General features: G+C 54.3%; 1 protein-coding gene across 2 annotated transcripts in view; it reads left to right on the forward strand.

Moving 5' to 3' along the window:
- The first annotated feature begins 203 nt into the window (after positions 1-203).
- The window catches only part of LOC132018442 (solute carrier family 22 member 1-like), a 28,398-nt gene continuing 7,047 nt past the window's right edge, over positions 204-21,554 (forward strand). The window contains exons 1-9 of one of the 2 annotated variants that reach the window (XM_059401379.1): positions 204-786; positions 5,287-5,390; positions 7,141-7,295; positions 8,599-8,767; positions 10,050-10,164; positions 10,593-10,699; positions 13,528-13,742; positions 14,713-14,817; positions 16,463-16,571. In XM_059401379.1, the coding sequence (XP_059257362.1) occupies positions 376-786; positions 5,287-5,390; positions 7,141-7,295; positions 8,599-8,767; positions 10,050-10,164; positions 10,593-10,699; positions 13,528-13,742; positions 14,713-14,817; positions 16,463-16,571 (1,490 nt within the window). In that variant the 5' untranslated portion in view covers positions 204-375. The remainder of the gene's footprint in view (positions 787-5,286; positions 5,391-7,140; positions 7,296-8,598; positions 8,768-10,049; positions 10,165-10,592; positions 10,700-13,527; positions 13,743-14,712; positions 14,818-16,462; positions 16,572-21,554) is intronic. The other variant, XM_059401380.1, reaches the window with a different exon arrangement.

Here is a 21,554-nt window from a genome sequence, read left to right on the forward strand (position 1 = left end):
TGACCAGGTAATCTCTCTGGAGGAGCCCTGCAGAGACCTGGGTGGGGGGTGGAGGAGGGCGGGTTACCCAGGGGCCTCTCCCTCTCTCGTCTCTGGGAGGGAGCTCTGACTCCAGAGAATTCGAACCTCTGCCTAGTTGACTTGCTTCCCAGCCAAGCCATGTGGCCGGTCACGCTCCTGCCTTCCTCCCTTGCCCGCCACAGGCCGCGGGGGTGAAAGACTGCACCCAGTTGGTCGGCTTCCAGGCCGAGTGTGCTCCGACGGGGGTGTGCTCTCCAACCAGCCCACGGCCCAGAAGTGCGCATGGGACCTTGACCCCGGCCGTCCGGGCAGTCTGCGCAGTCTGGCCAAGGCGATGAAGGTGTTGGTCCCGTTATGCTCACCATGGATGATGTTCTCGGGCAGGTCGGCGAGTTTGGCTGGTTCCAGAAGCAAGCTTTCCTGACCCTGTGCCTGCTGTCCGCTGCCTTCGCCCCCATCTACGTGGGCATCGTCTTCCTGGCTTTCACCCCGGATCACCGCTGCCTGAGCCCCGGGGTGGCCGAGCTGAGCCGGCGATGCGGCTGGAGCCTGGCGGAGGAGCTGAACTACACGGTGCCCGGCCCGGGGGCTGCCGGCGAGGCCTTCCCCCGCCACTGCCGCAGCTACGAGGTGGACTGGAACCGGAGCGGCCTCAGCTGCGTGGACCCGCTGGCCGGCCTGGCCGCCAATAGGAGTCACCTGCCGCTGGGGCCCTGTCGGCACGGCTGGGTGTACGACACGCCCGGCTCGTCCATCGTGACCGAGGTAAGGACAGGGCCCCGGGTCTGGGGGAGCAGGTGGGTTTTAGGAGCGGGGAGGAAGCACACAACAAATCCTAGGGGGTTCGGTTTCACATCAGGTCAGAGGGAGGAGGGTTCTATCCACTGAGCACTTAGGACACTTCTGGCTCTGTGCTGGCCACTCTGCGTCCTTCCGCCGTCTGGTCCCCTACGGACACTGGGCGCAAGAGGGGCAGGTGGAGGTCGGGGAGCCCTTTGCAAGCCAGACTGGATTGTTGAACACGGGTGTACAGGGAAACAGCTTCCTCTTCTTTCTGCCCCACTGGCTTCTCCAAGAGCCTGTAGAATTCACTTGGGGTGCCGTTAGAATGGTGGGGCCCCCACCTTCACTCGTGTGACAGCTACGGGCCCGCTGGGGTGGTTTGGAAGCCCGAGTCAGACTGTTTCAGCCCCGGCCGTGCCCCAGATCCACTGGGCATCCCTGAGGATGTTACCCAGCGTCACGGAGGTACAGGAATATCCTCTTGCGACAGGGTCAGTGGGTTCAGCTGTGGGTGGCGGACCCGCTCCTGGCCTGCAGGAGGGGGTCATGGGGTCAAAGGGCCTCCCTTGCAGAGTGCAGCGGGTCTTTTCTGTGTTGTGCCTCGAGAATATTTTAGTCAAAGGCCACCAGATTTTATTTTTTTTCCTTTGTGGATCTTTTTGAAAGTGTTGCCAAGCATGGGCCCTTGGAAATTGGCATCGTGGTTGGTTGTTGAAGCCACAGACCAGAAGCTATGCAGAGGCGCTCTGTTGGCAAAGTTTGGTTTGGGTGCTTACCTGAAACCGGAGGTCACTGAGTGGTTTTGGCGTCAACACAGCCAAGGTTCTTACTGGAGGAAGGGGCTGTGTCCTCTCCTCTGGCCTGATCAGGTCCCTGCTGGGGGCGTCGGACTGGGAAGGGGACGGAACGGGAGTTTCCCTTCAGGAGGAACAGGTGCTGGTGTGACTTGCTTTACGTGAAAACACATGAACACCTGGTTTCCAAGGGTTCCTCTGGTGACAGCATGTGCTAATTCGGGGACAATGAGCTGTCAACACTGATTCGAACTCAGGGCTCTGGGGAGGAGTGTGGGGGTGAAGAGTGGTGACCCCTCCCTCTCCGCCGGAGGGCAGAGTCCTTATGGAAGGTTGCCAGAAAAAATGCAGGACACTGCGTTAAATTTGAATTTCAGATAAATGATAAACAATTTTTAAAGATAATTATGTCCCAGATGTTACAGTGTTTGTTGCTGATAACTGAGGTGGGAATATTGCACGAAGATGCACTTACACTAAAAAAAAAAAATGTGTTGTTTATCTGAAATTCAGATTGTACCAGACACCCTGGATTTTCTTTCCTAAGCCTGGCGACTCTCCCTTCACGCCAGACAAGGAAGTTCGGTCTGGTTTCTGCAGAGGAGCAAGACAGTCCTAGCGGGACATTGGGAACTATCTGTCTGGATGCGGGGTGCATCCCCAGAAGAGACACAGGCCTGGCCTGGGCTTGAGGGATGGGCCCCAACTTGCCTGAGGGCTCTTGGTGGGAGGGGGGTGAGCAGGGCCACTGAGCCTGAGCCTGGACCACAGGAGAAGGAGGGGTTGGGGCTGCGGAGGAGCCCAGCAGGGTGGTGGCCAGGAGGGGTGGGGCAGCGGACACAGAGGGGCGGTGGGAGGGGCAGGGTCAGACGCAAGGGGACTGAAAGAGCTCCAGAAACAGTGACAGTCTGTGGCAGCCCGGCTGGGCTCCCAGGGGACCCTAGATCTAAGCACTGGCAAGGACTGAGGGGCCCTGGCACTCTCATTCACAGACGGAGTGTGCCGTGTGCCAGGCGGTGGGGGGGTGCTGGAGGCAGGGGGTGCGGGGGCTCTAGGGTGGGAGACGGCAGGAGCCCTCGGCAACCCCCCCCCCACCCCCACGCCTTTAAACCCGCCTTCGCCTCTGTTTCTCCTCCTGCGCTGCTGCTTATTCTCAGGGCTTTGCCTTCGTGATTCCTTTCTGCAGGAATAATCTTTAACTCAGCCTCGCCTTGGACGTTGGAACCTGCTTGAGGGGGGACGCTGAAGCAGCCTGTTTGCACATCCAGCGGCGCTGCCCTCCCGAGCTCGGGGTGGGGCCTGGGGCTCCGTCTGGGGAAGGAACGTGCACGTTCGCTGACTTCTGAGTCCCCTGCCCTTCCAGCTGCAGCCCCCAGTGGGCTGGGGCCCCCCTTCTGGCTGGTTAGCTCCGTCTTCCCTGGCCTGTGAGTGTGAGCCGGAGAAAGGGCTCAGCCCCAGGTCACGGGAGGGCTCTGTCACTGTTCCCAAACACGTCTCATCCTAGAGATCTCCTGGCTTCTGGCCTGAGATCTGCTGAGACCGGATTTACAGCGGTCTGTGTTCTGACAAGGACTCTGGGGGATTCTCATGATCAGACGAGCTTGGAGAACACAGACTGTGTCTGAGACCCCAGGCCCTAGCCCGGGCGGAACCCCAGTGGGAGCAGCGACCCATCCAGTGTCCCCCATTCCACACCACCCTAGGCTTTCCTGGGGGCTGGGTCCGTCTTCCTGGTAGGCACAAATGTGCTGGGGGCCAGTGGTTGGGTGTGAGCTGAGGGGGGCACGAGGCATGGGAGGTGACCCTAGGCACAGACCCTGAGCCTCGTGGGGGCACAGATCTCCACAGGCAAGACCAGATGCCCCTTCCTCCGACTCCATGAGCACTGTGGCTTCTGTACAGTCTGGGGAACAAGATGGCACCCTGGCCGTCTGAGAAAGGGGGGGAGGGACACCTTACAGACACACGCATGATGAGGATTAGAACAAAAGACACAAACTGGTGCCCAATGCAGTGTAAGCGGGATGTGGTCTTGGACAGGTGGGTAGAGGCTACGAGAAGACAGTTGGGTGGTTGGAGAGGCAGAGCCTGGGATGGCCAGATAACACCCAAGAACGATCTGTCCCTTTGTTTCCCAACGGCAGGCCCCCAGCAGGCCGGGACGATGGAAGACAGCAGAGGCTCTGCGGGGATGCTGTGCTTTCAGCTGAAGGGAGAGAATGTTTGGGTTTGGCAGAGGGAATGCCCACGGTGCTGAGTGGTAGCCTGTGGGGCCTCCCAGAGCTGAGCCACTCCCAGGAGCCAACCCTGAGGTGCAGGTGGCAGGCCACAGGACAGGCTTGGGATTCTTTGCTGAAAGTCAAGTGGTGACTCAGAGTGCTACCCAGATTTTATATCGAAAAGTGCTCATGTCAAGGAAGTAAGCAGCCAGTCAGAGGGACCCCCAGGCTGACGGAGCCCAGAGCCCTGGGGCCCTTAATGGTCGACCCCAGGGCCCAGGACTGGAGGTGGGGGGAAGGGGCTGGCTTTAACCAGCACCTGAAATATTTGCAGGCAGCGGGGTATAGTCAAACCTCTATTCTAGAGGGTAAAGTGTTTGTTATTTACCTAAACCCTGTTCACAGGACTCCTCCTCCTGTGTGCTCACACCAGCTCTGTGAGTGGGACGGACAGGCGCAATACACACGGCTCAGACTGGGAACAGTGGCGAAGTGACTTTCTTACCGTCACACATCGCCCAGCGTCATCTGGTAGGGGGAGCCATGAATCTGAAGTACTTAGAGCAGGACAGAGACAGGGAGAGAGGAAGGGTGTGCCCCAGGGCTGTGCCAAGAACCGGGACGACGTGAGGGCCCCAGCCGTGGCGCCGCACACCCTGCTTCTACCTTCTCTGCGCCCCAGTGAGGAGGTGGGGTGCTTCTCGTCCTCCTCCTCCTCCTACTCTCGGGGTTGGTGAGGGCTTCTCAGTGCCCAGGTGTGTGCCCCCTGTGGTGCGGCTTCCCCTAAAACTCAACAGAGCCCTTCCCCAGGGGGGTCTGTCCTGCCTTTGCCCCTGGCTCCCTCCTGCTCTGTCCCTCCCCTCGCCGGCTCCAAGGCGCGATGCTCCCTCTGAGTTTCTGGCCACCCTGGGTCCCGAGCACAGGACCCCAGCGCCCACACTTCTCCCACCAAGCCTGGCTTCTTGCCCGAGTGTCTTTGCTCAGCCCCTCCTGGGGCCACTCATGGCCACACCCCCCATGACAGAATCTCCAGGATCATCGGTGGACCTCAGATAATGAAATATATAATTAACAGGTACTAAAATCGAGGGCTTTTGACCAGTTCTGAGAAATGTGTTCAATATATTTGGCTATATTTCTGTCTTGAGGAAATTGCTGTGTTATACTTCTTTTTAGAAGACTCATCTGCTGGCCATGTTGTCTTTCAATAACTGACGGCCAAGGTCAAAACTCTGGACAGTGGTGAGGGTAAAACAATGATACTAGGGATATAGCGTAGCAGGTGAGATTCACGGGAAACCTGAAATTTGTCTTATGAAAATGTGGTAAGAAAAAAATGATGAGAAACCCTTGGGTCTATCACACTTCGGGGTAAACACTGATTTTGTCTGGAGAGAAGACAGAAGGGACACTTGGACTTACAAACCGTCTTGTGTTTCCGGCCCCTCCGACCACGGCATGACCCGCAGTTTAACCTGGTGTGTGACAACTCTTGGAAGGTGGACCTCTTTCAGTCCTGCGTGAACCTGGGCTTCTTCCTGGGCTCTCTGGGTGTCGGCTACATTGCAGACCGGTACGTAAAGGCCAAGTCGACTGAACGCAGCGGCGATGCCGTGAGGAGAATGCATCGCGGGGGACAGTGGTGGGAGCGTCTGGCTGGTTGAAACCCACCGCAGATGCTGAGGGAGAGAGACCTGGTAGCTAGAGCTTTGGAGAGGGGTAGGGTAGCAAGATGGAGTAAGGGTGGGGATTCAGGATGGACTTGGGGGGCCCAAACTCATGCATATTGTATAGTTGGGTGGTGGGCTGAGAGAATACGGGACAAAGGCAAGGTGTACACATGCAGCAGTTGGGTGAGGTGAGGGTAGGGACAGAGGGGGTTTGAAAAAGGCTTCAATTGTGGCGGAGGGGGTGGGGAGCCATCCCGAGTTTGGTCCTGTGCTAAGCGTAGCCCAGGAGGCAAAGAAAACATACCACATAGGGAGCTGGGTACGTGAGTTGTGCTCAGAAGAGCGGTTTGTGCTAGAGATAAACATCTGGGATTTGTCCGCAGGAGCTGGTATCTAAAGCTGTCAGCTGTGCTTGAGATAAGCAGCGAAGCGTACAGAGCTTGTTCGGGAAGGACTTGCTGGCCAAGGAGATGTAGCAGAAACGACAGGGAGGTAGAAAGACACCCACTGTCCCGGCATAGTGCGGAGCGCTAGACCGCAAGACGGGCCTGGCCTGACGGGGAGGCGCGCCCAGGTCTGCGGACAAGGCCCCCCCCCGCGCCTATCAGGGTCAAGGATGGTGTCAGGGCCAGGCTGAGGAGAGGCGAGAGAGGAGGGAGGAGAGTGTGGGTGCGTGGACAACCCTGTAAGGCAAGTGCGGTGGGAGGGACGGGGACAGGCAACGGGTCCAGGACGGGGGTGACCACACCACGGAGGGCTTGAGGAACCCACGGGGCCGTGGAAGGGCTGGGTGCCCGGGGAGCCGGTGGAGCAGCCTTTGGTCGGAGGCACAGCAGGAGAGATGGAGGTGGACGCGGACGACATTAGTTCTGACTGTTTGGGGGTGACGGGTGTGAGCGTCCGGCCGGAGGTTTCCACATTAGTGCGGGATGCGGCTGTTGGCTCGCTGGTGGGGGCCGTGCTGGGCCGGAGCGTGGGGCTGGAGGCGAGGGGCCAAGGAGTCGGGGATGTTGGGCCCGGGCTGGAGTCGAGGAGGCAGGGGGCGGGGAACGCCGAGGTTGCAGGGTGGGGAGATGTGGCGGTAGGGACCGGGTCGGGCGTGTGACCACAGAGGTTGGCCCGCTGCTTCCTCGAGTCGCCGCTGCAGTGTGGGATCAGGTTGGAAGGATGGAGTCCATGACGCTCCCTACCGGGGAGGAAGACTTAGCAAGTGACTTGCCCGTTTCTTTCATGAAGAAAAGAAAGGGAAACAATCCTCAATTGCTCTACCATGAGAACTGAATATTCTCCCAGAAAAGTTTTTGAGGCCCTGATAAGGCTGGCATGTTAATAATAACGCAGTCTGCCGGGCGACGAGCGGGGCACATGTGGGGACCTGCAGAGCCCCCAGGGGAGCAACCCTCCCTGGCTGAGATGCCACACGCCGGAGAGCATCCGGATCCTGGCTTCCTCCTTACAGTGAGTTAATGAACCTCAAAGGGGCCGCTGGTCCCTGAGGACCACACATTTGGGCCCTTGGCTCGGACACAGTGACAGTCCCTCAGGACACAGTGACACATGCTTCCCGATCAAGACCCTCGCTGTCGCTTGGTGCCCATCGGACCCCAAATACTCAACACTCACCCCCGCTGCCCTGTCTCCTCGCCTCTGAAGGTTTGGCCGAAAATTCTGTCTCTTGGCCACCACCCTGGTCGGTGCCGTCCTGGGCGTCCTCACGGCCGTGGCGCCGGACTACCCGTCTCTGCTGCTCTTCCGCCTGCTGCACGGGCTGGTCAGCAAGGGCAGCTGGACGTCCGGCTACGTCCTGAGTAAGTGTCCCGCTGGGATGCCTTCCCACCGGGCGCGGGGAAGCCGATGGAGCCAAAGGTGGAGGGGGACTTAGGGGGAGAGGGTTCGCTGGCGGGGTCTAGACAAAATGTGCGGAGTCTAGTTGTATGTGGCAGCCTGTGTCACCGGGCAGGGCACTACGTGGGGACGGCCTCCCTCCCCACTTCCCCCCTGCCCCCACCTCCCCGCTCCCTTCCCCGGAAGGCTTGTGGGTCACATACTCCCGGGGCCTCTGCTGCTGACTCACTGCTCGCCCTTACTGGCTTCTCTTCTCCCCCTCCGTGTGGCAGGACCCAGGACTTTGTCCTCCCCGTCCCCAAAACTGCTCCACCTCAGACCCCCACCCCAGGCCACTGTCTGGCGGTCAGCACGGCCCCCGCTTCTCTCCTCCTGCTTCTGGCCCCTCAGGGGTCCTGCCGCTGGCTTTCCTTTCACAGCACACCCGGGGCCACCGTCTCTTCTCTGTCCCCGCGCCTGGGCCCAGGCCAGCACCATCGCTTCACCTCCACGTGGGTCCCTTGTCTCAGCTCAGCTGTGGGCGTGGGGACATGTTGCCGCTCTGGGCACGGGCTCTCCTCCTCATGCGGCCCAGGCCAGCCTCTGTGCGGGGGCCCCCAGGATGGCCGCAGGTCCGACCGCTTCCTGGAGATCCTCCTCAGTTGCCTCTGCCTGGAATTTCCCCCGTGTGGTTCACCCCTGCTTTGCTCTCTGAGACACGGAGATCCCTTCACTCGCCAGCGCCCGATGCCTCCTACCGGTTAACTTTCCGTCCCCCGGGGGCACAAAGTGCGTTCTGGCCTGGCATTTGCTCATTTGCTGGGTGCGCCTTCTGCCCTCTCTCATGAAGATGTGGGGTGGTGAGGGCACGACTCTGCTGTGGGGGCTGAGGACACGCCCCGGACGCTTGGAGAGGCGCCGGGTCCCTGGTGGGCACCCAGAGATGCTTGTTAAGTGAATTACAGTCCCGGGGCCATGAGAAATGTCGCAGCTCGGTCTGGAGCCTGTCGGGGCAAAGCTCTGGGGAGGAGGCAGGGCCCGTGTTCAGGCAAACTGAGCCCTAAAGCACCCGAAGGACAGTATAGACGGTAAAAGGGGGGATTAAAAAAGAGCACGCTGGAGAGAAGCAGGGACTGACAGCCAGGCTTGAGCTGAGGAGCATCCGCGGACGAGGGGAAGGGGCTGGGGTCAGGCAGGGGGAGGTGGGCAGGGTGTGGGGGCTCGCCCGGAGGGCAGGAGGCCACGGGGAGCACAGGAGCCCTGATGGTGACCCATGTCCTGTTTCAGTCACAGAGTTCGTGGGCCTGGGCTACCGGCGAATGGTGGCCATCCTCTACCAGACGGCCTTCACGGTGGGGCTCGTGCTGCTCTCCGGGCTGGCCTACGTCATCCCTCACTGGCGGCGGCTCCAGCTGGCCACCTCTCTGCCCACCTTCCTCCTCCTGCTCTACTACTGGTACGCGGGTCCTCCACGGGGCCCTGCACTCTCTCCACCCCCGGGACCACGCTCGGTGAACTCCGACTGCCCGGTGACCTCGGGGGCCACGTGGGCCATCCTCCAGTGGCCAGGGTGACCTGTCACTCAGGCATAGGGCTACTCCCGCCCTTTGTGCCATTTGGGGTGTTCTAATATTACAGGATGGCCCCATTACGTGGGGGAGCAATCCTCAAACAGAAACTCTTCGAATTTGCATCCCCCTAGAGAGAGGGACAATGCTTCAAGTCAGATAAGAAGCCGCCTAGCCACAGAGCAGGCGTTTGCTGTCGTCGAATGAATGAATGAATAATGAATGAATGCGTGAGAGCTCCTGGGGAATGTGTGCATGAAGCCACTGTGAGACAAACCAGTCCCATGACGTATCAATCTTCCTAGTGGACAGCCTTTGGCAGGGTCCCAAGGCACAGACAGCTGGACAGGTGAGTTCTGAGTTTTGATTGTGGGGCAGGGAAGGGGTGTGCAGAGGGCTGTGGAGAGAAATATCTCACCCTTGCACTCCTCCATCACCATTCCAAGGACAAATCACCGTGGGTAGCGCCAAAGTAGACCCAGTCTCTAAAGCAGGGCTCGCCGCCAGGAGCCGTATACCTGTGGCCAGGACGAGTCTGCTCTCTCCCCATCAGGGTGAAATCCGGGGCTCCCCGGACGGGCGGGATGCCCGGGCTGAGTCTCGCTGGCCCCGCAGCATGGGCCTCAGCCCGAGTGTTTCCAGAAGACCTCATGCCAGAGATTCCCAATCTTCACGTTGTAACATCCTTACCCAGTTTTTGAAATGACCATATATACTATCTATTTATGTGGTTTGGGAGATATTTTGGGACCTGTTCAACTGCCCTTGTATGATGCCGAGACGCCCTGCTGTCCCACAAGGGTCAGGGAGCCCACGGAGCATTGATCTGTACCAGGAGTTTCCAGGGGGTGGAAGGCGGCCAGTGGCTTGCAGAGAAAGGGACCCCTGCCCCGTGAAATGAAGGCCGCAGAGAAAAGCAGCCGTTCCCTTTTTGCCCCTAAATCTTAGCAGGTGGCACTGAGAGTGTGAGGGACCCACCCACAGAGCTCCTTCGTGGATCCCTGGGCTGGTCCGGGATGACCCCAGACCCTCGTCCACTAGCTGCTTGAGGAATTACAGTCCCGAAGTGAGGAGGGTCGGTTTCTCGGAGCCGTGGCCTCGCTCCAAACAGGCCTTCGCGGCAGGTGCACTCTGGAGGTGCCCACACGTGGTGACGATCTGTGTCCGCAGGTGCGTGCCCGAGTCTCCCCGGTGGCTGTTGTCACAGAAGAGAAACACTCAAGTGATAAAGATAATCGACCACATTGCCCAGAAGAACGGGAAATCGCCTCTCCCTGATCTCAAGGTGACAAAATAGCAAGGGGTTTCTCATATCACTGAGCCTTGGGTTGGGTTTATGATTTATTTATTTACTTATTTTTTTTAGAGATTTTATTTATTTATTTGAGAGAGAGAGAGTGAGCAAGAAGGGGCGGGCACCAGCGGACGTAGGGGCAGTGGGAGAGGGAGAAGCAGACTCCCCCCTGCGCAGGGAGCCTGACATGGGGCTCGATCCCAGCGCCCTGAGATCATGACCTGAGCTGAAGGCAGAGGCTTAACCCACAGAGCCACCCAGGTGCGCCGGGTGATTTAGAAAATGCTTCTGGGGCTGCCTTGAGGAGCGGGAAGGCCCTGGAAGAACTTGGGGTGATGAACACAGGAATGGGGGTGGCCCTGAGGGCTTCTTCTGCTCCCCTGAGCTTGGACGCCACTGATGCTCTTACTCCCTCCTAGATGCTCTCTCTCGCAGAGGATGTCACCGAAAAGCTGAGCCCCTCTTTTGCAGACCTGTTCAGCACGCCACACCTGAGGAAGCACACCCTTATTCTGATGTACCTGTGGTAAGGGACCTTCTGGGCCTTCCCCCGCGTGGAATCAGGATGCTTGCCCGAGCCCTGGGATATGAGTTAAAGGCAGTGGAGCAATGCGGGCAGAAAAGGAGTTTTTAAATGAATTACAAGCAGTCAGTGAGCTCGTAGAAAGACATCTTGATTTCTCCCTTGAGGATGGAGTAATGAGGGAAAGACAGCATTCCAGCGAGAAGAGCATGTGACGTGGGAGGGGTCAGCGGCAGGATGAGTGAAATATGATGGAGGGTCCCAGGCTTGCCGCCCCTCTCACGGCTCTGTCTTCTGGGAACAGACGTGCCTTGACTTGTCTGTTGTCAATGGAAATGGGTGAGACTTCAGTGGCTGTCGGTGCTTCCAAAGAAGCAGAGCCCTTCCTCACATCTTGGCACTTTAGAGACCCTGCGTGGGCAGGGCTGTGCCTTTATCGCCCACTGATTACAAAACCCCCCTCACACACAGGACCTCACCCACGTACCCTGGCCCACGCCCAGGGTCTGCACCCCTCTCCGGGCGGCTCTCTTGCAGTCCCCCACCCTGCTCCTTCAGAGGACATCCTTGTCCTTGACATGGGTGGTTCTTTGTCCTTGACGTGGGTGGTTCTCAGCAGTCACTCCCCCAACCCCTGGGGTTCCCCCTTCATCTGGAGCCACTCTGCTCCTTGTACAATCGTTTCTGCTTCCAGGAAGCTTTTACTAGAACAAAGGTCCAAGCTAGTAGTGTGATGCCTGGCACAGGGTGACCTTGCAGATATTCGCTGAAGGTCGCGTGAATAACCACAGTTCCATAGAAACCATCCGTGGAGCAAGGGGCGCCAGCCAGGCTGACCGTGCGCTCCCTTTGCCCCTACTAGTCACATGCGTGTCCCTGTGCTGGCCCCAGAGGCCTGCAGCCAGCCGCACGATGGTCCCAGGAGCCTCTGCAAACACCCAGCTGCCTGGTGCGCTTCTGTCCCCCCCCCTTCCCTTTCCACTCACTGCCTGCACTGCAGCCCCTAATGCACTCTGCTCCAGGGGGGAGGGGGCAGGGGTGTGCTTTGGCCCCTCAGCTCTCACACTCCTGCACCCACCCCCCTGCACATTCTGCTCTGCAGAACTCCCCTGTCTACACCCTCCGCTGGCTTCCTAACCCCCTGAGGATAAAACCAAATCCCTTTCCATGGCCTGCCCTGAGCCCCCCCTGGACCCCCCCCCCCACCCCCCCCCCCCCCCCACCCCCCGCCGGCCTTCCCTCCACCTGCTGCTTCTCTCCCAGCCCTTTCTGGCCCCGTGACTGCAGACAGCTCCCATTTCTCTATGGCTCAGCTTCCTCGTCAGCAAATGGGGATCACGGCAGCACCTCCCTCGCCGGCATGTTGGCAGCTTCGTGAGATAATTTGTGTAAAGGGCTTTTTAGAATGTGTCTAGACCCGCGGACGGCGGTTTTAACATGTACATGCAATTCATGGGCTCTGCCAAAAGATGGCAGCACTGCACACTTGCTAACTGGTTTTTGACTGGAAAACCAAGCTAATACATTCCTTTCTCTTAAAGCAATCTATTGGTAATAGGTGACTCTTCCCACTTAACTGGGACAAAGGGAGGGCATGGTGAGCCCCTCGGAAGTTAGGAATGATTCGGGACTAGAAGCAAGAGCATCACAACGTTTCTTGGTGTGTAGTTGTATAAAACAAGGGAGTATATTGATAGAAATATCAGTTGTGATCTGTTTTAGAGCCAAGAGGCAATTTACATGCTGGGACAAGAGCGCAACTTCTTATCAACCAAAATCTCTTCTCATACTGTAAATACCAATAAATGACCAAGTGTTTCTATCCTCCAAAATTACATAATGTCACCAAAAAACAAACCACGGACTCTCTAAAACCTTCTGGAGTGAATTAGCTAGTCCGTATCGGTGTCTGAGCTGTATTCAGTACCCCTGCTATTCCTCCCTGCGGCGGGTTACAGATGGAGGGGTCCTGCGGCGGGCTGCAGGGTGGAGGAGAGAGAGAGGGGAGCGGTGCTGTTAATGACAGCACCACTGTGCCGCGGGGAAAGACTTGGCTGGCGTCTGCTCTGCTGTGCTCTGTGGACTTGACCTTGGGATGATGACGATGATGACACCAGTAATCGCTCATCATTAGCGAGTGCTTTCTAGGTCCCAGGAATCACTCCAGGCTCTCAGTGTGGGACAGGGAAGGGGTGAAGAGAGGGTTGTGGAGAGAAATCGCTCATCCATGCGCCTTTTGTCACCGTTCTGTGGAGGGCAAACCTGATCTGTGGGGGCCCCTGGAGGAGGACTCAGCCTCTCAAATGCGGGCTGGCCGCTAAGTCTTACACATCTGTGGTCAGAACAAGCCTGCTGACCCTTTGTCAGGGTAGAACAAGGGGCTTCCCACTGGGAAAGGCTGCTCTGGCTGAATCTGGGTGCTGGGACAGGATGGGACTGTGCTGAGTGTTCTCAGAAGACTGATGAGGGAACTGAGGCAGACAGGGCTTAGTTAAGTTCCTCAAGATCACACAGCTCATACAGCGTCTGATCGCTGGACCTGCTCACTCCTGGTACCCTCTGCCCATCCCTCTATAGTTGCCGTGGCCTCAGGGTCCTCGTTGGCTGACTCTAGGACATGGGGTTGTACCCCAGAAGTCATGACATCACATCAATCCCGAGAGAGCCTCTCACGGATGGCCCGTCTAGGACGCCCTTCCTGAATTTCATGTCACTCCAGGACGTTCTAGATGGAGCGAAACCTGTTCCTCTCTGGCGGCCAGACTCCGAACCCTCCCCCATCCCACAGACAGGAGCCTCGGTCTGAGCCTCTGCTTCTCCTCTGTGCTCAGGTTCACGAGCTCCGTCCTCTACCAGGGCCTCATCATGCACGTGGGCGCCACGGGCGGGAACCTCCACCTGGACTTCCTGTACTCGGCTCTGGTTGAATTCCCGGCGGCCTTCATCATCCTCACCACCATTGACCGCTTTGGCCTCATCCGCCCGTTGGTGGTGTCCAATCTGGTGGCGGGGGCAGCCTGCGCCGTCATGATCTTTATCTCCCACGGTGAGTCGGGTGTTCCCTCATTCTCTGGATGATCGTATTATCGAACCGTGGAACAGTGTTTCGGCCCCTGCATATGCCCCTCGAACGAGAACAAAGACAAAGTCAGGGTGTTACCCTAGTCTATAGCTGTGTGTGTGTGTGTGTGTGTGTTTTAATTTTAAATTGGTATAACGTACCCATGATGAGTAAATGACAAGTGTCGTGCTACTTCCTGTCCCACCGTTGACTGTGACACCTGTGTGGTTTTCAGCGTCTGCCTCCTGGGGTATAAGCTGCAGCGAACACTCGGACACACATCTCTTCATGGGTCTAGACTCTCCTTTCCCCCAGGTACAAATCTGTGAGTGCGTTTGCCGGGTCAGGTGTGCTATATATGCAGCTCGAAGTGGATACAGGCATGTTTCCAAAACAGCTGGACCAACGCACACTCCCACCGACGATGCCTGAGCGTTCCAACTGGTCTACACCCTTGCCAACACTGGGTATTGCCAGTCTTTTTGACCCCAGCCTCTCTGGCGGGTGTATGTTTTCGTCCATTGTCCTTACCACCCAGCATAATCCGAAGCAGAGTGACTCTGGTCGGTCTCGGTTTGAGTACACCAACCGCCTTTCCTATGGGTTACGTTTGGGGAGGTGGCTGAAGAAGCCCAAGGCAGATTTGCCATTTCCTCAGTTTGTATTGCTCGTGCCTTGCCCTTGTGGGTTAAATGAGCGGTTTCGGTAAGCTTTTACAGAGAGGGTATTGCGGGACGTGTTTCCTGAAAACGGTTTTCTCAAGAACCAGGCTGCATGGATCAGGCTGAAAATAAAAAGACGACTCCGTTTTCTTCTTCCTCCTGGCATGGAGAGAACAGCGCAGACAGGGGAGGAGCAGAGTCCGACTGGAATAGATCGTCTCCACCATCTTCTCCATTTTCCTATTTCTGGAATTCTGCAAAGACAAACGGGAAGTTTTCTGTTTGTTTTTAAGCAACTGCAGTGGGCGTAGAGGAGGAAGCCAAGACCTCAGACGGTCAGTTATCATCAGGACGGAACCCAGGCACCGAGCTCTCTGGTCCCATCCCCCACTGCCAAGGTCTCTCCCCCAGCCCCACCCTCTCCACTTGCCTCTACCGAGTCCTTGTCACGTGCGATGATAAACACTCCCTCCCTCCCAGGAAATACTACAAGTACCTTCCGTGTGGCCAGCACACATCTCGACCCTGGGATCACAGCCATGAGCAAAGCAGAGAACGTTCTTGCTTCACAGAGTTCAGGTTCTAGAGGGAAAAAGTGCAGGTGAAGCATGGTGGGCGTTAATCCTTTGTGCAGTGGTCAGGGGCGGCCTTAGGAGACCTGAAGGAGGGGAACGACCCATGTCACCATCTGGGGAAGGTGCTTCCGGGCAGGACGATGGAAGCGGGAGGATCACGGCGGAGGGTCGAGCTGAGCAGTCAAGGTCAAGGAGCAGCCAGGAGCCTGTGCCTGAAATTGGGAGAGCAGGCGGGGCCTGGGGTCAGACGTGGGCGTCAGCAGCAGGCAGCCTTGGATGGTGTCCCCCATGTGGAAGGAAGCACTGGGGGCTTTGGGCAGGGATGCTCCCCACGGTCCCCCTGGGGAGGGAGAGGTGCCCCCAGCGCCGATGGGAAACAGGACAGCAGAGCTGCTCACCCGATTAAAGACCCCAGAGTGTGTACGCAAGGCCCTCCCTGTAGATCCTGCCTGAGTGAACTTCCTCTTCTTTTCTCTTCGGGAGGCTGGGGGTATCCATGATCTTGGCTTGGCCCCCACCACAAGGTGGTGAACAGCAGGGGGCTGGGAGACTGAGTTAGACCCGGTGGGGAGCTCATTCCTAAGGCCACCGTGTCCTCTCTCCGGGGACCCTCCCGCTGGCGGAGTAAAACGAACATGTCCTCCGTGAAAGGCCAGTATCTGGGGACAGGGGTCAAGAAGACATGATGTCTGTGACCCCAGAGGCTTTAATGAGTCCCCTGGCATGTCCTGGAAGCCACTTGCTTGTTAATATGTGGAGTAACCCAGGTGGAGCCAGTGATGGGGCCCAATTCCTTGATCGGTCCTCAGTAGGGGGCGGGCTTCCTGAACCCTCGTGGAGTGAAGAGCCCCACAGCCGTCTGCTAAGGTGCAGCAAGGGTTTGCTTCCCTAGTGCTTGAGTCTGAGACTATCCTGAATGGTGTTTCCTTTAAGACAATGTGTTTGGAAGTGAAGGCTAGATTGAGGGTTAGAAATCCGGTCCCTCAGCTCCAGGGCTGCTGGCCGAGGGGCTGTATTTCTTGTGGCCCTCCTGTGTCAGGCTCTGGCAGAGACACTACTGCATGGTAATTAAGAAGCCAACGTTTCTGGAGCAGTCATGGTGGACGTTTCACATTTGTCATCTCAAAGTCCCATAATAGCTTGTAGGCTGGCTATCACTGTTCCCATTTTACAGCTGAAGAAACCAAGGCCCAAAGAGGTAGGTCACGTGGCTGACAGGAGGCAGAACTGAGATCCAAAACATACGTTCTTTCCTCTGCGCAAAGGAGCCTCCCTCCTGTGTCACCATCAGGTTCTGCAACCTTGCAGGACTCAGTTTTCTTACCCCAAAATGAAAGGGTTAGACAGGGCACTCTTTCTGGCTCTTCCAGCTCTGGAGTCCAAGCTTCCTAATGGGGCTCCTCAAGGCGGGGCAGTCATGGGCCCAGTCCCCATGTGCATTCCCCACCTCTGTGTGTTTCCTGTCCAGATCTACACTGGCTAAACATCACAGTGGCTTGTTTTGGCCGCATGGGAATCACCATCGTGTTCCAGCTGGTGTGCCTGGTGAACGCCGAGCTGTACCCCACGTTCATCAGGTGGGTGCACAAAGCGGGGGGTAGGGGAATGTGGTGGGGTTGCCACTGACCTGGCTGGGCACTAGCCAGGCTCAGCGAGGACCAGCACTTCCAAGACCGTTGCTCAAGGCTCCCCTAGAGGTTAATCCGTTTGGACACTGAGTTGGGGGGTGGGCATTAGAGAGAAGGCCAACGGCTAATTACAGGAGAGAACATGAAATGGAAACTTGGAAGGGAGTGTGCAGCGGGCAAGCCCTGGAGAACAAGCGTCTGCATGGAGAGAGCCCTGATTGGGGAGTGTGAGACCGGCTTTCAGCCTAGCCCTCAGCTCCAGCTCCTGCCTAAGTCCACAGCCATGCAGACACCTGTAGACATAATGTGCTCAGAGCTCTGACCGTATGATGGCACATAAAACATTTCTAGACATCTTTGCCCTTAATGTGACCGTTACGCCCATTTTACAGATGAGGAAGTTGGGTTTTAGAGAAGGAAAGAGCACTTGCAAGAGGCACAGAGCCAGAAAGTGGCAGGGCATCCTTCTGACCTCGACGGTGGGCTCTTCCTGGGACGACAGAATGCTTTTCTGTAAATGTAGTAACAGGCCTAGAAGACTCATCGTAATTTAAAAAGATTTATTTATTTATTTGAGAAGGTGGGGAGGGGCAGAGGGAGAGAAAGAATCTCAAGCCGACTCCTTGCTGAGCTCCAAGCCCTGTAGGTGGGGAGGGGGGGGCTCAATCCCACGACCCTGAGATCATGACCTGAGCCGAAATCAAGAGTCAGACGCTAAACCGATGGAGTCACGCAGGTGCCCCAGGCCTAGGAGATGTACTGCGTAAAGTCAGGTTTAGACCAAAATTCACTGTCACACGCAGTTTGCTGAGTTTTATTGTATCTGTGTTCATTCATCTGCCACACAGTCACTACGGGGACATTGCCACCGCCTCCAAAGGCTTCCTCAGGTCCCTTTGCAGTCAGTCCGCGCCTTCCCATCCCCAGCACCTGGCAAGCATCTCTCTCCCTTCGGTTTCCCCTTTTCCAGAATGTTATTATGTAAATGAAGGAACATGGCCTCGTAGCCTTTTGTGCCCGCCCCCTTTCACTTAGCGTGACGGAGGCCACCCCCGGGCTTGCAGGTGTCCACGCATGCCCTGTTCCCTCTGAGTGCGGAGCGGCGTCGCAGTGTGGAAATGATGCACCACGATTTCCTTAGCCATTCGCCGGTTTATTGGCACTCACTGTTTCCAGTCTGGAGTGATTCTAATCTAGCTGCTCAGAAACAGTCAGGTATGGGTCTTGGAGTGGATATATATCTTCATATATATCCATTTTCATATATCTTGGGGAAAAACTTCGGAGTGGTTCATAGGGTGCGTGTTTAAATGTATGAGGAGCTGTCAGGACATTTTCCAAAATTTTCCGCTGACACGGGCCATCTCGTGTTCCACCAGCTGTGGGGGAGAGTTCTGGCTGCTCTACAGCTCCATCAGCACTCGGTGTTGTCAGTTTTTTTTTTTTTTTTTTTTTGTGTAAGTCATTCTGGGGGGTGGTGGTATTGTTGTGACCTTAATTTACATCTGTCTCATCACTGACAATGTCGAGCATCTTTGTATGTATTTACTGCCATCTGTGTTTTAGGAGACTCAGTTTTAAGTGAAGATGATTTTTATTGTAAAAGTAATTAACTGCTTAAAGTTCCAATTCTGACCTTCTTTAGAATGTGGTATGTTTCTTGAAACCCTTTTTTTCTGTCTGTATGGTTTCCTGTTTCCCGTGCCATCATGCCAGCGGTTTCTCAGAACTATTCCAGGTCCTCAGTCTCTTAGCTATGCAGCTGAGCCCCTCAGTCAGCCAGAAGACGCGAGCGTGGCTCTGATGTGCTCTCCTCTTCCCCATCTGTCCTTCATTAAAAGACCGTCTTCTACTCTCATCTGTAAAAGGTTGCTTGGACAGAGTGCAAAGAGATGAAGGCAAATTAAAGAGAACATCTACATTTGACTGTCCTGAGCCCAGAGTCTAAAATAGCTAGGCCGCGAACAATTCCATTGTCAAGGCCACCAGACCCAAGGGACAGACTGAAAGTGTAAACTGTCAAAGGTCCTGAGGGCCTGCTCCTATGTGGAAGAAGGCCAAGCAGCTCATCTCAAGGAGCCCTAGACCATTTGCGCAGAAAGTCTGTGATGAAGATTCTCGGTAACTGGGAGCAGAAGCCAGACATTGAGAACTGACTTTTACCATGACCTACACACACACACAGCAAGAAGACTTTCGTGAAAGTTCTGATATTTTTAATATTTTCAACAGAATCGAATCTAAGTCATTAGAAAAAGAAGATTATTTCAGTTACTTTATTACAAGGACTCCAAAGTCAAAAAATTATCAAAGCCATTTTGAATGTGCTTCTTATTCACAGGAGGTATTAGAAGTGAACAATAGTCTCCTTTTAAGTATAGCACATATTGTCAAGAACATTCTTTTGGTTTCAATAGGCACTGCCTTGTGTTGAGAACGGTCTCTCCTTTTCATCTCCTCAGTATGGAATGAGTTCCCTGAGTAAAGGGACGACGTGCCATACATCTCTGTGCCTCTGCACCCGGTCTCCAATTGTGCTAAGGAGTCACTAAGTACTTCTAGAGCGACTGAATGAATCAAGCCCCACAACCCCATGACTTTTACATCAGGGACCTAGTTCTCACTTCTTCCAGCTTCTGTGTGGTTATTCAATTTTTTACTTTTTTAAGACACAGTTTCTTAAAATAATAACAAAAAACAATGGTGCCTTTTCTTTCTCCTCTTGGACAGCACACTGAAGTTATCAGAAGAATGAAAATTTTTAAAACCCTGCAAATTCCAGCTTTGCAATGAGGATGGCCCTGAAAGACAAGTGTGAGAAGAGGGGCTGCCTAATGCAGTGAGATTTCAGAGGGTCTGGAAGATTCCAGGGATGCACACCATGACAGTAACTCTGGGACAAGGCCAGCAGTTTTCCAAAGTAGGGAGCATACCTGGGAGGGTATAGCCCACGAGCCTCTGTTTACAGTAACAGGATGGGTATAGGGGCCGGAGGCAGAGGATTCATTCCCCGAACACTAGGAGGCTGAAGGTGAAGCCGGGAGAGTGAGTCCAGGAGAGAAGCTGCAGGGGCCTTGGGGACAACAGCAGGCTGCAAGGCAGGTGGAGGAGAGAGACTGTGTGGTGGGGATTCTGCACCGCCGACCCCTGTAGACTGGGAGTGGGAGATGTGGAAGCACCTGTTCTCATACAATCCTGGTTGAACAGAGAATTTACTAGCCTAGAACATGATCTGGCCCCTCCCCATGAGTTCTTCTGAAAGGGCTGATACAGGAAGAAATCAAGTATTAAAAGATGAATAATAAGAAAGTAATTCACCCAGTTATACAAACACATCATGAGAGAAAGGGAGAAAGGAAACAGAAAAAGCAAATGACAGATAAAGAATACTCTCTGGGAAAATATTGTCACAATGGAGGTGAAAATTGTAGCCCCACGTACCTCAATTAAATGCAATATTAATTAATCGGTCATATGCATAAAATAAGAGTTTAAAGCAGAGATTAAAGTTCTTGAAGGAATATGGGACAAGACGATTGAAATGGAAACCTATCTGAAAGCAGTGCAGAGGAGAACCGACCTAGTGAGGGAAAGGCAAGGTAGGAGGAAGAATTGCAAAATGAAAGTGAAATAAGCAAAGTTTAAAAGTCTTGGAGATCACAAGCACACGTGCACACATGCGCGCACACATACATGTCCCAAAGAAGACAACTGAAATAACAAAACAGAAAAATTCAAAGGGGGAAAATAAAAACCTTTACAGAAACTTCTGGAAATAAAAGAAGGTTTGACTCTACGATTTGAAGTGGCACTCAGGGTGACAGAAAAATGGACTCAGAAGGAACAATGATAAAGAATATTCTAGTTACATTATTGGGCCAACACTGTAAGTCACAGATATAAGGAGAGTATCAAGTTGATTATCAGCTTGATAATCATTGAATGTGGGATTAAAGTGAGTGTGATTTTGACAACAGAACAGCAGTAAATGTCATAAATCTGACGATAAAGAAAGGCTAGAAGACAGGGAAGGGAAAGGAGAGGGGATGCTCTATGTGGTATCCTTAGTATACTTTTTCCAGCTTGGAAAAAGCCGTATTACTAAAAGCTGATATGGGTGCCTGGGTAGCTTTACGGGTTGAACATCTGATTTCTGTTTTTGGCTCAGGTCATGGTATCAAGGTTGTGAGATCGAGTCCCACATCAGGCTCCAAGCTCAGTGGGGAGTCTGTTTGGGATTCTCTTTCTCCCTTTTCCCTCTACCCTCTGCCATGCTTGCCTGGGGGCTCTCTCTCTCTTTCTCAAATAAATAGATAAATTTTTTTTTTAAAAATCTGATAAATTATGTAGTGCTTTAGGTGTACTTAAAGATGTAAAGGGTAAGGCAAACACCAAACCAGTGGTGTGATGTACTGAAAGCAGTGCATGGAAGGATGGACGAAGTGGAAATGTATAAATTTTATAACAATTTTATAATTGTCTATAATAGGAAGTTAATGAATACTGCCTAAAGGAATAGAGCAGTAAGTGTATTATATAAAGTTATAAAGGTTAACATTTGAATAAAAAATGCAAACTTTCCAGGGCCCTGGCCAGCTCTGACAGAAGACTATATGACTATATGACTCTTGATCTCAGAGTCCTGAATTTGAGCCCCACATTTGATGTAGGTTACTATATATATATAATATTTATATAAATATAATATATATTTATATTTATATAAATTATATATTTATATAAATATAATATATATTTATATATATATTATATATATAGTATTTTTGTATTTTGTATTTTGTATTTTGTATATGTACATATGTATATATATGTAAATACAGTTTAAAAAATACAAACTTTCCAAATTATCAGAAAAAAATACACATAGCCAACACATACTGAAAAGAAGACACTAGAAGCAATAAAGAACAT

The sequence above is a fragment of the Mustela nigripes genome, chromosome 5 (assembly GCF_022355385.1).
Source record: "Mustela nigripes isolate SB6536 chromosome 5, MUSNIG.SB6536, whole genome shotgun sequence".
In the NCBI taxonomy this organism is placed as follows: domain Eukaryota; kingdom Metazoa; phylum Chordata; class Mammalia; order Carnivora; family Mustelidae; genus Mustela; species Mustela nigripes.